The sequence below is a fragment of the Thalia democratica genome, chromosome 1, assembly GCF_965202585.1.
Source record: "Thalia democratica chromosome 1, ktThaDemo2.hap1.1, whole genome shotgun sequence".
NCBI classification, from domain to species: domain Eukaryota; kingdom Metazoa; phylum Chordata; class Thaliacea; order Salpida; family Salpidae; genus Thalia; species Thalia democratica.
The window spans coordinates 71863973-71879731 of record NC_139165.1 but is presented as its reverse complement, the minus strand read 5'-3'; the positions used below and the strand labels follow the sequence as shown (position 1 = coordinate 71879731).

The window sequence follows — 15759 nt, the reverse complement described above, 5'->3', positions numbered from 1 at the left end:
AGTTTGTTTACCTAGCAAATAAAATTGGGGATGGTTTCAGAAAGACAAGTAACTTCAAAAATCAAGTTGATTAAAAAATGCACCTTAAAATGTACTATATGATTGGTTTAAAAAACGACTAGCCAGTTGTTTGAACTTCTGCTTTGTTTTATCTTTAAAAGTTAGTTGTTGTATTTTCTTATATAAAAGTATTTGTTCAATATGTCACATGGTTTATTTGAAAAAAAAAATTATTGAAAACATTGTACAAAGTAAACTATTCAATAAAAATCAAAGGAACAGGAACTGCTTAATTTTGATGCACAAACAAACTAAATCAATAAAGATCAAATGATACATATTGAAAAACTCAAACATTTTTTATCTTTAAACGACAGTTTTTTTAACTAAAGAATATATTATTCTATATGTTTCACGTAATATTATACTTAATTTATTTATAATTAAGTATTTATCAAACAAAACCACTAAAAAAATCAATTAAATGTTTAAAAGTTTTACACTAATTAATCTAAATTTTTAAGTAAGTGTTGTATTGACATAAACAAGCCCAATTTACGTTTACTAGCTCTGTTACTAATAATAATTTTTCTAAACGTTAGATTAACAGATTACTACATAAAAATGATTGAAAAACATAATAGAACTATTATTATATATAATTAGTATATAGAAAAACTTGGGTTTAAAAACGATATACGTATTTATTTTACTAGGCTAAATGAAATTAATGTAAGAGTTGTAAGCCTCACCAGTATATTCTTTAATCTATATTGTTTTTACTTTAACAGCATCTTAAAGTATTTATCTTAAATTTGAGCTACTAGAAAATGAAAAAGTATTTTTCAACATTTTTATACTTCTAAAAGTATATTTCACTTTTATGCTCGCTATAAAAAGACTTTATGCAGATGGTTTACACTATAATGAATTTTTGATCTTAAGTTGCTAAACGAATAAGTTAAAAATTATATTAACACTTAAACAGTTGTATTAGGCACATATCTATCAAATAAAACTCAGACTTCTTCCTCAAAAAACGTGTTTTTAATATTTGTTTTTATTGTTTTTATCTGGAAAGTATTAAAACAATAACTTTATATAAAGTATATAATTAGTACAAAAAAATTCTGGAATGGTGAATAAAGTACACCACTTATAAGCTAACTTAATGTGCTAAAAGACTAAAATAAAATTATGTTACTTTTAATTAATTATAACAATTTTACGTTTTTTTTCCATAAAATTTACACTATACACTTTAATTTTTTTTTTATTTAACCAATACACTTCATAGATACTAGAAGATTGTTGTTTTAATTGTATTATATTTACAACAAAAAGTAAAAAGTAAAGAAAACTTATTAATATTATACTAGCTTTAGACGTCTTACAACTACTTTTTTCTTAATAACTTAACAGTACAGGTAATTTTATTGTTATCTAAATAAAATACATTTGTTAACATTTAAACTTTTAATTTTTTGCTGCATTCTATTAGCATTATTACAGTTTGAATTTTTAGACAAAACTTTTTTCATTTTACGATAAGGTTTTTGTTGTTAAAGTAGATTATCATATTTTTTTAATTATTTTTAGTATTTTTTGAACAACAAAATTAATCTAATGATAAATATAAAACAAAACAGATGCTCAAAAAATCCATTAGTCGTTTTGTAAACAGACTTTAAATATATTCAAACAATATAAATAAGACTCAATTTTTCAGAACAAAATATATTTCATGCTTCTTTCGTCAGTTGTATACTAAGCAATAAAAATAAAATTTCAAATTTAGCTTATATAGTGAAAATGCAATCAACGTAATTAATAATAAATCAAAGAGTAATTAACAATACATAAGTACTTCTAATTAGAATGCAACTAAAAAAATAATAAAACAGAGCAACAACTTATAAAACAATTTAAGAAAACAACGAAACAGTATAATCAAAATCTTTATGCATACACAACTTAAGTTTTCTTAACAAAATACAAATAGCTTCAAGTTTAATTAAAAAGAACTATAGTTTAAATAAGAACTCAGGAGTTTCAGAAAGAGATATTTGTCAATTAGTAAGTAGGACTTATCATTCGGCAAAGCCGATTGTTATTTTCGTATCCAAACCAATGTTCAGACCTGGGGGAAAGATCCGATAGCAGAATTTAAACAAAGTATGGTAGTTTACCAGTTTAACTGCTTCTGTGAAGCTAGTTATGTCGGGATGACCTCAAGACAATTTGGCAAAAGAATAAAGGAACATATTCCAAAAAGTATTGATGAATTTTGTAAGAGTAATAAGAAAACTAAATCTATCATAGTAATAAATGCTTCAAAAAGATCTGCTATTGCTGAACACTTAGTAAATAACCTTGAATGTGCAAGTAATTATAATCTAAAAAGATTTAAAAATGTTAAAAATTGTTTTCGCATTTGGGATTTAATTAAACTTGAAGCTATTTGTATTTTGTTAAGAAAACCTAAATTGTGTAAACATAAATATTTTGATTATACTGTTTCGTAGTTTTCTTAAATTGTTTTATAAGTTGTTGCTCTGTTTTATTATTTTTTTAGTTGCATTCTAATTAGAAGTACTTATGTATAGTTAATTTCTCTTTGCTTTATTATTAATTACCTTGATTGCATTTTCACTATATAAGCTAGATTTGAAATTATATTTTTATTGCTTAGTATACAACTGACAAAAGAAGCATGAAATATATTTTGTTCTAAAAATTGAGTCTTATTTATACTGATTAAAAGATTTTATTATAGTGTCAAAAAATGTTTAATTATCTAAAGAAGACTTTAAATAGTATTTTTTATAAACTTTATTTTTGTTTACTTTTTTAAAAGTTAATTTTCGTTTTGACATCATCATTAGTTTGTTTACGAGCATTGTATTGCTCTGTTAGGTCAAGTAACTAATTCTTCCGCTAACATTCAATTATATTTTTCAATCGCTCAAAAAAAAATTATTAATTTTTTGTTTACTTAACCTAAAGCCGCTTTCATAAAAAAAAATTCTTTTTTTTTTATATACTGTTAAAATAAAATAAAATAACTTTTAAAATCAAATGATAGTGAAAATTGAAAAATTAAATGACTTATATGCTTTAAACTCTAAAAGTAACAACCACAAACTACAATCATTTTTGCATAAAAGTCATAACTTACAAAACTCCTAACACGGTGCATAATTAAACTTTTTAATCTTCTTCCACTTATTAAAACAACTTCTCCTAATTTGTTTTTTTCAAAACTGTTTCAATTAAAATTACGATTATAAGTTGAATTGGTAGTTGTTTAGTTTTGCTTCTACAACAAATTTCTGATATAAACAATATGATGAATATTTATGTTATACTGTATTTTTTCTTTAAATAAATTGGACTGTAAGTAGTAAACAGACTTTCTTACAGTTTTCTTTTGTACTTAAACAACAGTCTAGTAGGCTTTAAATAATTATTTAATTTATTTGCAAGAGAAACGCTTCTAGTTACCAAAGCAACCTATATTGAAAAGTTTCTCTGACTTTGTTTCAGAAAAACAAAGCTAAAATTAATGATGTAAAAGAAATTTGTAACAATAACTTTATCTAAAGATTATACATAAAAACTAATTTCTGCCTTAAAACAACTTAATAAAACAGTAAATTTAAGATTTTTGTAATAAATTCTAACAGATGTGATGTAATTTTGATTGGCAACAAAAAAATGTTTTATTTAATCTTTATCAACTACAACTTTGGATTAAAAGCTGTTTTTATGTACTATGTACAATTTTTCAAAAGGTCGTAGCACACGAAGGGTTTTCTAACAAATCCAGTCAGTTAAAAGTTTTGTTTGTATATATAGCCCGTAATATATAAAACAATGTGGCCTTTGTATTAATTCATTACTGATACATAGTTTAATTAATGTCAATTTATGAGTTATGATTTTAGCATTTAAGCTAATTTTATGATCATTATCTATATTTATATTTAAAAAAAAATATTATCGTCATTATTAGCTTATTGTGAGAAAACACGTACTCCAGAAATTAGTTAATTTGAATTCAAACTTTTTTTAATATAATTTTTTTAAATACCAACGTTTATAATATTGTTTATTGAACGATAAAAAAAGCGCTCAAAAAGTTTGGTCTAAGGACCTTGTGTGCAAAGGAACCTTTCGGTTATCGAGTTGTACACCACATGCTTATAAAATTTTTTACAAGCTATTAGATTTAATTTTTCATTATTTAAATATTTAAATCTTTAGTAATAAAACAATCAGTTAAATGAAATGAAAGTCTTATACTTAAGTTTAAATTATATGGTGATGAAAATGCGCTAAAATTAATTTTAATTTAACTGCAGTATTAGCAAACCTAAATAACCTACCTTTAAAATGTTATCATTGTTAAAATAAATAAATAAGCATGGCAAGAGTAGTAAAAGTTGCTTTTACGTTTGTGAACGTAAAGCCACTAAACTGGATTGTGTTTGACTTCAAAAGCAAAGTTTGGTTCTCGCGGGAAATTTTTTGTATTGAGTTTTTAATGGGAAAAGTATTAATTTCACAGCCAAATGTGAACTCAATATAAATCATTTTGAACATTATCTTAAGTATTTGTTATAAACTGTTTTTTAGCTTTTAGGCTAAAAAATGTTAATTGCATGTTGTAATTTAAGGTACTAAACTAATTTTATTGAAAATATTAACTTGGACTAAAAGAAAATTAATTTTAGGTTAAGTTTTTATACTCGTTTTAAGTTAAAATGTGTTAAGTTAGTCATGAAATTTTTTATAAAAATAATTTCAGTTTAAAATAATTTTTGCTAAAATGAAAATAAAAGTACTAGCAAAGATTTGGTTGAAATTTTAAATGCTGTTTTATTAACAAATATGTTTAATTATTTTTTATTTAAATAAACTGTGCGTATGTAAATTTAATTTTTTAATAAACAATTGTAATTCTACAATAAAAGTATATATATTTAGAAGTTTTTGATTGTCGTGTATTTAAAATTCAAACATTGAATAAACTTTAGAACTAATATTACAGAACGCTCATATAAAGAATTTGTGTAAAAGTTTACGTATAAAGTGATGCGCCAGAAATCAGTTCAGATCCAGAGTGTTTTATTTGGTTAAATCAATTTTAGGAATAAATTTTTAAGTGAATAACATAATTTAATTCAACAAAAAGTAAATACATTCAAAACTGAACTTTTAAAGGTTTTCATTAAATATGTACAAACTAATATGAAATTTACTTAGTTTTTATGATGGCTTAAAGCTTGTAAATCTTTTAAGATGTATCTTAAACATCATTAAAAAATCAATTAGAGTTTTGGTAACATTTGAACATTTTTTATAAAAAATGTTCAAATATTTTTAATCTGATTTGAAATTAATTTTATTTGACACTGTTGACAAAGCGTTTATAAATAGATAAAAAAAAAATTTTTAAACAAAATTATGTACAAAAGCATTAACTTTGGCGTAAAGTTGAAGAAAGAATATAAAAGAATAATACAAATTGCAGAACTAAAATAGTATTGTAAAATGTCAAGGTTAAACAAAGCCGTGGAATGATTTAAAGTGTGTTTAATTATTTTTCTAGAATATATTGTTTAAACAATAAATTAAAAACAACTTAAACTTTTTATTATCAAAGTACATACAAGTTTAGTAAATAAAGAGTACGGAATGTAAAGTAGTAAAGTGTTTTTTACTTGCAAAACTATATGTTTAATTTAACGACCAAACTTCTATTTCTAACTAAATCAATGCAATTGGCAAGACTTAAAAAAATATTCTAAACATGCAAACACAGTAATCTTTCAGAAGAGCGCTGCCCGAAGACGTGCTCACAAAAATGTCCATGTCAAAACTGGAACTTTCATTTCGAACACAAAGTTTTCGGCTCCCAGGCGCGCGCCCACCAGCGGGTGCTCGCACAATAGGAAGATCGCTGCGCTTCCTCGCAGGGAAAATCAACATGATCGAGCGTGAAGCATGACTTTTTTGGTACAAAAAAATTCTCAACCGTTTTGATGAAGTGAAAACTCAGCGCCGGATCAAAGGTGAGAGGTGGCCATGACGGTGAGCTCCACCTGCCTCTCTTCCAACTTCTTCACCTTCTTCGCGAAATACTTTTTGAAGTCGGGGTGACCGAAGGCGTACACGACGGCGTTCGTCGTGGAGGACACCTTGGCGGCGATGCTCGCGCCGAACTGGAGCCACGGCGATACTGGCTGTTGGGTGTAAAAAGGTTAAAAAGCTGTTTGTTTGAGTTGCTGATGACGCTCAAGCTTTTTTTATAAGTCGGCAGTTAGTTTTAGAATTTATATACAGGTTTTAGATGGTAGCTAATTAAATTATTTGATAATCTAAATTTTATTTAAAATTTATCACATACAGTTATCAACAAATAAGTTTTATTTTACTTAAGCAAAAGTCTTAAGCAATTAAAAATAAGCTCTTTACAGAGTTTGTTAAACATTGGAGTGTTTTTTTTATCAGAGCTGTAAAGTAAGTAAAGTTTTAAACAGTTAATAAAGCTTGTCAAGGTCGCAATAAAAGAAAAATAGTAATAAGAAAATTGAGCAGTTAACAAAAACTAACCTTCCCCAGTAGGACGAGGACAACAATGGCGCAGTAGGGCGTCCAACCGCAAACGAACGTCATCACCGCCTTTGCCGTCGTCCACATCAGGGTGACGTTGCGCGCCCTGTCCTTCCTTTGTCGTGACGTCACGGTAGAAGTCGTTTTTGACGACACCGTGCGGAAGATGTGCGTGATCATGACGTAGCAGTAGAAGATGACGCACAGCGGGGCTGCGTGAGTTTATTTTCAAATAAGAAAGTCTTTTTTATTTATAAAAGCTGTTCGACTTTAACCCAGGCTTAATCTCGTAACAGATTAAATTGCTAGCGCAGTGATGCAAACATAAAAAAAATATTAAAACAAACAAATTAATAGTATAAGTTAAAACAAATGATTGATTTAAAATTGAATATGGTTTGTTAACTACTTTAATTTAAAAAAAAACAATATGTTGAACAACTATCAATCAGATAATAGTATATAAATTATAATTATTTCTGTTTAACATTTTAAATATTAGTTTATTGTTTTCTGTCTAAACAAGCCTTGTTTATTTAACCGAGGAGCTGTTTGTCACACGGACAAACAAAGGCAACAGAGGTGAGACCAACGAAATTTACTCATTAAATTATGCATGCCCTAGCAGACTTTAGTAAATTTCAATTTATACTACGCATTCCGTAATCAAATGAACAAAAAATTTGCAAACCAACCGACAAAGCCGAGGCACATGCTGGTGAGGAGGTAAAAGATGTTTGTGACGTCATTGTCAAAATAGTTGATCGTGCAGTGGATGCGCAGGCTGTCGTAGGAAAAGCTGCCGAAGCCGATATAGGGTAGGCCGGAAAGAAGGGCGCTGTAGAAAAGTTATGCTGTAAAAGATAAAGTTTGAATTTTGTCGGTTTTAAGAATATTTAAGTCTTACTATAGATTTCTATTGTCGGAAGATATTTTATTGTAGTTGAATAATTTTCATATCTCGAATCTTTTTAACTAAAAATTTAAATACTTAAAGCTTTTTTAATTGTATCTTCAGTTTTTAGTCAAAACTGTTTTATTTTTAATCTAACTTTTGACAAAGAATCGAAGATACATAGGAAAATCTTCAAGTATATTATATTTCTTAAACAAAAAATATAGTTATATTAAGTACAAATTGTACAAGCTATTTTTAGCATAAAAAAGTACTTACTAATGTTTTTTTGATCAATAACTAAATCAAAAAATAAGTAATGTTTTAGAAAACAAAAAACAAAGATTTTACGTGCGTTTTTACATATTATGACAATTTTATTACAGCATCGTCAATCAAGAACTCAAACTAATTCAATTAAGAAATACCAAAACGTTTAGTATGGAAATTGTAAAACATTAAGAATTTGAAATGTGCTTTTAAAAAGCTGGAGAATATTTGAAAAATCCATAAATCTTTTAAAAATATTTAAACTGATCTAACACATAAGTTTATGTGAAGTCGTAGAGTTAACTATCAATAAAATATGCTTGTTTTAAAATAGCTAATACGTTAAAGTTAGTTTTAGAAAGATTCTCACGTTATTGTACTTTACAAAGATTATCTCTAAATACAAGAGTTCAAAAAAGTTTAATTTATTGTTTTAATTTTTGTGTCGAGCTTTAGTAAAGTCATGTAATATGTTTTACTTGTAAGACTAAGATATTATTCTAAGTAATATTATTTTGGTAATAAATGCATAAAACGATCGATTTTCAATAAAAAACAAGCAAGTATTTTCAAAACTAGTTTGACATTTGACCTAGTCAAAACAAATACCATTAACACGTTTTCTTTCAAAGGGCTTAAATTTGTTGATTATTGTTCAAATAGAAACAAAAATATATACATAATTTTGTCTGGCATTAACATAATGAACTAATAAAGTAAAACTTTACATAAACTTACAATAATTAAAGAAAAATTTCAACAACTTCTTCAGAAATATTTTTAAAACAACTAAACTTGGAAAAATAGTTAAATTTACTTTTAAATTAAGGTATCACTAAACGAAAATTGATACTATCTTATTATAAATTCTTTGAATTGTATAACTTAATAAAATATATTTCAGTTTAACAGAATACTAGCAGTAATCAGCATGAAAGCTACTGTAAAAAACATAATATATTAATGCAAGAAGTTTATTTAAAAGCCATTTACTATTATATGTTTTGGTTTAAGAAAACAAATAAAGAGATCTCAATTGGAGGAGAAATAATTAATTTATTCTTTCAAGAATTTATTTTACAAACTAAGTTTTGGTCAAAGACCTCGTCAGTGCTTAAATAAATCTAAAAGTATATGTGACAGTCATGGAAAATATCATTTAAATAGTTATATTAAGATGAAAACAAATTTTCAATCAAAATTTGCATATAAGTTTTTATTTTAAAATTTTCACTAAAAAGCTATTTACTATAACTTTTTGAGTTTTATATTAAATCAAACTTCTAAGAACTATTTTATAGGAACACTTTAACATATTATTAAAAAAAGTGAGTTTAACTTTTTTGTGTGTTAGAAATTATCAAATTATACAAAAAACGTTTTCACCAAAAAGTATATGCACATTTTAACACTATTAAAACACATTAGGCCAGTTGTGGGCAACGTACATATTTTTTAGCTTGAAAACACATTCCAAAATTCAAACTAAATTGAGTATTTTAATAAAAAATGTTTTAAAACAAGCTATTTACTTGCTTTTTAGTACGAAATAGTGCTTAATAGTTAGTAACTATTAGAAGTTAGTATTTAACTGAATTTTTAGAGCAATTACTTTTTACAGTAAAATTTTTTAAATAACCTGGCCTGATAAGACTTATTCAACAAGTCCTTTCGCTAAACATTTTTTGTTGTAAGTTTGGTCTGCCGACTAGAAATGTTGCCCATTTATTTTCCAAACTAATAACTGTTAGATATTTCAAAATTCATGCTTCAAAACATTGCTGGAGCACTTTCAAAAACTTCGTCAGTAATATTAAAACATTTATATAACAAACTAATATCAAAACAAGCTCCAAACAAATACTTCTATTGCGAACTCGGCTTGCTGACCAAACACTTCGCCGGCCCTCCCTCACTCCGAGCCAACACTCAGCTGTCAACGTTATGAGTCTAAAATAACAAAACAACAAACAAACTGACGCGCCGACCCACGCCAGGGCCAGTTTGAGCAGCGACGTCACGGCCCGGGGGTTGTAGACCTTCAGGTGGTTGTTGGCCACCTTGTGCCTCTCCAACGCGGTGCAGGTGAGCGTGTATATCTGCGCGTACGCCATCATGCCGTCCACGTACGCGTGCAAGTGGCATTCTGCAATGTTGGGTTGGTGAGTGTGTGCACGCAGAAACGTTCAAAAGCGTTTAAATAGCGAAGCGTGGCGTAAAGTGATCAAGTTGTGTTTGAGATGTAGGTAAAGTGTAAATTGATATACGACAAATGTGTAAAGTTTATTTAGTTTTCGAAACTTTTGTAAAGTGTACTAAAACCGAAATGTGAGTATGAGTGAACTAGTTTTTTTTTCCAGTTTGTTTTGTTCTTTAAGTTTACGTTTGTTTATTGATGTAAAAATAAAATAGTAAAATTATAAATTAAATTCAAAATATGTTTAGAAATATGAAGACTTTTATGCATTGCTTAATTATTGAAAAAAGTTGTTTTATAAATTTAGAGAATTCTAAGTATAGCTAGTTTTAGCAATAAAACGTCACGTCTCTGATTGTATTTAGTTTGAAAATGTGTTTAGTTACTTATAAATCATAGATTAGTTTATATACTCCGTTAATACAGATTTAGAAGTGAAAACAAATTGAGTGAAGATTAGAGGCATAAAAATAATTTAGTACTTTACATTTAAATTATTTAAATAAGTTTTACATAAAACGTTTTTTTAACTAAGCTCTACGCTCCAAAAAATAAATTTAGTTCAAGTTTTTAGTGGTAGACAAATATAAAAGCTATTTGCTTTACAAACAAAGACTAACAGGTTAAAAATCAATAGTAAAAAATTTTTATCAACCACCTGGCAAAAGCAAGTTAACACAAACGAAATAATCTAATGCCATGTAGCTAGACTTTTGTAAACAAAACCTAACTTTTTACAAAATTTGCTATTACAGAAACTTTAGGTGGAACGACCCGGCTTATTTTGGCAGCTAACTTAAAAGTGTTTTTCGTTGTTTTTAGCTTTTAAAATATGTTTAAAACCTTTACAAAATACACAAAGTATTGCTATTTTGAAAACCAATACTTTGTGTATTTTTGTTATTAAAGTAATTATAGTTGGAGGACAAATTTTAACTATTAAATAAATTTAAACATTTTTCGGTAGTTTAACTTGGAACTTGAGTATCAGATAAAAATTCCGATCAAAACGACCCCAACCCATAAATGAAATTCAATAAACTTTTTTTTAAACAAAACTAAAACAGTAAATGCGTAAATATCACAAAAAATAGAATGCCAGTGAAACCTTTAACTGAGCTGAACTGAAAAATATACGCAGCATTGGAGAAATATTAATAAATAAATTATGAGTCAGCACATAAAATGTGTATCAACTAAAAATGATCATATGAAACTGTCCTGAAAAGTTACCCAAGGTGTGCGACTCGATAACCGAAGGGCTCTAGGTCCTAGGACAATATATTTTCAGCATTTTTTTATTGTTAAATAAATAACAATATTAAAACAAATTTGAATAAATAAAACCCAAAAATGTGAAAACAATCAAATCTAAAATTTAGAACGCCACCGAAACCTTTATCTGAGCTGAACTGAGCTTCGCGGCTGACGCACGACTTGACCACGAACGGCAGCTGGCAGTTGATGCCGATGTTGGAAACCACCAGGGATATCAGGTTGACGTTGATCACCCTTTTCCTTTTCGTGTTGAACACTCTGTATTGAAAATAAGTTTGTTTCAGTCTCGTTTTTATTTTGTTGATTTTCTGTTTAAAACTAGTGTTTGATAAAACAAACTAGTTTACGCTTTGTTTAATTTGTAAAAAATCAACCACCGATGATTGGACCGGTTTGGTGAGCGAAGCGGCGTGATCAAACGTTCATGTTAACACTCGCGGTGAACGTAAGCTCAGGCTCTGTAGAATTTCGCCTATGTTTTCTTTAGAAAAATATTAGTCGCGAAAGTTTGAGCAATTTTTTTGTGATTTTTTTTTATTGCGTAGGTTTTATGACGCTTTCGTAAATAAAAAAAAATCCAGTTAAACAACATTTGGCTCTAATGAATTCGGTGTTTGCGGAAAAATTTGAGTGTTTCCCAACATATGTGTTCGGTATTTAATTGATGATTTGGCTGAAATATAAACTGCTGATTAATTAATGTTCTGACAAATGTAGCATTCAAAAAAAATTTAGATTTAAATAGTCAAAAAAAGTGATTAGTTGAAAAAAATTGTTAATTAATCTTTTGGAAAACTTCTAACGATAACAGTTTTATTAAACAAATGCATAAAACTTAATAACTCTTTAAAGTAAACTACTTTAAACGTTATTGAAGCCAATGGACAAATTTAAACCTGATAAGCAGCATGATTGGTTACCGAACTTAATTGCACCACTTATAGATATAAAAGGACAATTGCTATTTACATTATTGATAGCAAATAAAGAATAAGACTTAGATTTATGATGAACCTTCTCGTTAGTTAGCAAGTAAGTTTTAGACAAAACATTCTTTTGAAACATACCAAAAACTATTAAAAGTTAAACAGCTTCTAACTTAAGTTAATTTTCAGCGCGAATCAAATGTATACTTTTTAATGAAAGTATATAAAAAATATGCAAATAAAGGTAATAAAACAATGGTTAATTGTTTAAAACAAAATTTTCGAAGCTTTTCATATAGGCAACGCTCTATTTAAATAGTTAAACATGTTTTTTTTTGTTTTTATAAACAAAATAATTCGAATTGCACTGCACAGAAAAAAAGCATTTTAAATCGATCCTTGCAATGCAGAAAACATCTGCCAATTTTTCGAGTTAAATTTTTTTTTTGTTTTTGCCACAAAATTATTCACAGAATGAACATTTATCTGGTGCGCACGGTAGAAAAACAAAAATTTTTAATAAAAAAACTGCAACTTTTTGATCCCAGAAACACTTAACTATGAGCGAAAATGTATAGCTTAACAGAAGGTTTTGAGCGACACTTAAAAAAAGTAGTGGCTATTGCCTTAAATTCTATGCAATGCTTGTTTTAATTTTTCCGTTTATACATAAAGTAACGAAAATTAAAAAAGATATATATAAACAAAATTGTTAGATGCAAAAAAAAATTAAAAACTTGTCAAACTTTGGGAAAGCCAGCAGAACGGTCATGTTGACAAAGCAGCCGACCACGGCGACGACCAAAACGAAAGCGGCGAGACAGTCCAGCAACAGCAGTTCCGGTTGGCTCAAGTTCGATTTGCTCAAAGCTGATTGGTTGTTTGTGCAGTTGCCGCAAACCGGCGTAGTTGAGTTTTCCATTTGAACTTGACTTGTGCGTTCGTGCGTCGAATATCTTCCCCGCCGTCGGCACCCGCCGCTTTTCATCGCTGCATTTTTTTTTCTTTTTTTTCTCAAATTGTTTTTGAGTCCACTTTTCGATCTCTGCAGTTTTTGTTTTTTTGTTTTTTTTTATAGAGGAGAAATAGCTAACTTTTAAGAAATAATAGCTACCGTTTCACCGTAAAACAGTAGTTTTTAGAAATCACAAGACTCATATTAACCAAAGTTTTTTTTTTTTTTTTCGACTCTGGTGATTTCATCTTTGTCTTATTAATCACATCTATTTTTGATAACTTCGTAATTCAATTTTTCTTTGCTGTGACTTTTTTTTTTCAGAATCAGCATATGGTGTTTACTTCTATGGGAAAAACTTGTTTATTGTAATTGTTCGAGCGAAACTCCTATAAATAAAATTTTACTTCAGTTAGGAGGTGAACGTATTTAAAACAACTTCGTGTTAACTAACTAGGATGTTTAAAATTGTTTTAAATTTCATATTTGTTTTTAATTAGAAAACATAGATTTATTTTTACTAAAAAATTTCAATTTACTAGTTATTTTACAACTTTTAAACGTCAATTTTGTTTTGTAAACTACTTCATTATTTAATATAATTTTTATTTGGTTCGTAACCTCCTTTAAATTACGCTGTAAAATACTGTCTTTTATTGTCCTAACATGTTTTAAATTGAAAAAACTTTAGGTTTGAAAATTAATAAATTGTGATATACTAGTTGGATAAAAAATAGTAACTAAGTTCCTTGGCAAAACAGAAATAGGTTATATTTGCTACCTTCAACGGACTTCAAATTCTACTTTCACATAAATGTTTCAAACTTTTTGCAACTATGACCATCCTAATATTTCAGTTTTATGAATTTTAAAGGCCTTTAAAACTGCCAATAGTTTCCAGTTTAAATATAAAAACGTTTCTCAAACTTCAACAATTCCACAAGTTTTTTTTTTAATTTTTGTTTATGATTACACTTACACAATAAACAATTGCAGTTGAAAACCTATTTTAAAAATATTATTTATTTAAACAATCATTTAATGCACATCAGCGCGGAATTTCTTTTAAACTTCATATTGAACTTGTTACTTAGTTTCTTTATTATTCTTAAAACAAAAACTTCTTACATCTAGCTTCTAAATACAAAGAGCGGTTAATATAAAATAAAAAGATTAAAATTTTAAACAAAGTAATCGAAGATCTTAATAAACAGGCGATTGTTGCTAGATTAAATGGTGAAAGGTTCACAGTAGTCAAGTATTTGTTTAGTTGGTGTCCATTAGAAAACATCAATGGCAAACTGCGCTCTTGAAAATAAAACAAGTACATATTTCAGCTATTTTATAATTAAGCTACAAACATTATTTAGAAAACAAACAATATATGTTAAACTTGTGAAAATTCTAAAAATTGATACTTTAAAATCAATTCACGCGGAAACATTACTTAAACTATTTGAGTTTTTTTGCTCTTAAATTAATTTATTCTTAAGTTTTAAATGTTTCAAATTGATTTAATTCCAACTGAAAGAGTTTAAAATGCTAAAGCAATAACTAAAAGAAAAATTTGTGAAATACACTTTATTTAAACAAACCAATACAACTAAATTTAGCAAAGTATACTTATTAGTGGTTTTTACGTAAAAATAACTCTTGGAATCGCTGCATACCAAAGTTTTTTGATCAACTGTTATTATTTTTGCTTAAAACTATAGAACTTTAGTTTATAAATTAGCTTTTCAAAGTCACTAAAAATGTATCAGGTCCTTATGTCTTTCTCTTATCTAATTTTACAGAAGTAAGTCAAACGATTTTTAATCAGCCCTTGTAGTTAACCATATATATTCAGTTACAACTTAATTTGACTTATTTCACTTAATAAACTTCACGGAAGCAAACTTTGTGTGCACAGAGTTCCAATCAAAGTTTTCCTTTAAATTTATTGAACATTCGAATAACTAGCTGAGATAGTTTTTTCTGTACATGTTTCACTTCAACAATGTTTTTAACGTTCAGCATAACTTTTTAAAAGTTTATGTTGAACTTCCTGCTAACTTTTTCACAATTTTTAAAGTTAAACTTCCTAAACCTAACTTTTAAACACAACTACATTGAAAAATAAAATATTAACATTTTAAAGTTTTATTTCTGTACACAGTCCGGACTTCTGCTCTACAGACTTTCGCCGATGTTTTTTGTTGATCAAAAGTAAACAAGTAATTAAACACTTTATTACGTCTAATTATTATCATCAAGTTTTTGTAAAACGTTGTTTTTATTACTCCTTTTTGAAATTGATGACGTTGCTTATGATTAAAGACCGTATCATTATTGAAGCTGAAAAATTAAAAACATATATAATTGCAATAAAATGTGAAAGACTTTTGTAAAAGTTAAAGTAGAATGCAATTTTGTTCTATTTAGTAATTTATTAAACACTAAACTGTAATTAGCTTACTATAAATAAGTTAAACACAATACGTACTTCATTTAGATAAATTATTTTTGAAATATTGTATAACAACACGTTTGAAAATTTATACATTTTAGAAATACTTATAAGTCACACGGATAAAAATAGTGCAAAATATTTGAAGTACGTTAAAGTAAGCACATATAA

At 27.3% G+C, this 15759-nt stretch overlaps 1 protein-coding gene across 1 annotated transcript; it reads right to left on the bottom strand.

Annotated features, from left to right (window-relative positions):
• Positions 1-6071: 6071 nt before the first annotated feature.
• LOC145838787 (melanopsin-B-like) lies at positions 6072-13172 on the bottom strand. The gene is made up of 6 exons (XM_082946414.1): positions 12931-13172; positions 11377-11516; positions 9764-9929; positions 7314-7456; positions 6619-6830; positions 6072-6248 (listed from the first exon to the last, which is right to left on the bottom strand). Exons 1-6 carry the CDS (start codon positions 13170-13172, stop codon positions 6072-6074), a joined length of 1080 nt encoding a protein of 359 aa, XP_082802540.1.
• Between the last annotated feature and the right edge of the window lie 2587 nt (positions 13173-15759).

Coding starts and splice junctions, on each gene's coding strand:
- LOC145838787 (XM_082946414.1), bottom strand. CDS start 13,172: ATGAAAAGCGGCGGGTGCCGACGGCGGGGAAGATATTCGACGCACGAA. Junction 9,930..11,376: donor TCAGTTCAGCTCAGATAAAG/GTTTCGGTGGCG, acceptor CCAACATTGCAG/AATGCCACTTGCACGCGTAC. Junction 6,249..6,618: donor TCCTCGTCCTACTGGGGAAG/GTTAGTTTTTGT, acceptor TACACCCAACAG/CCAGTATCGCCGTGGCTCCA.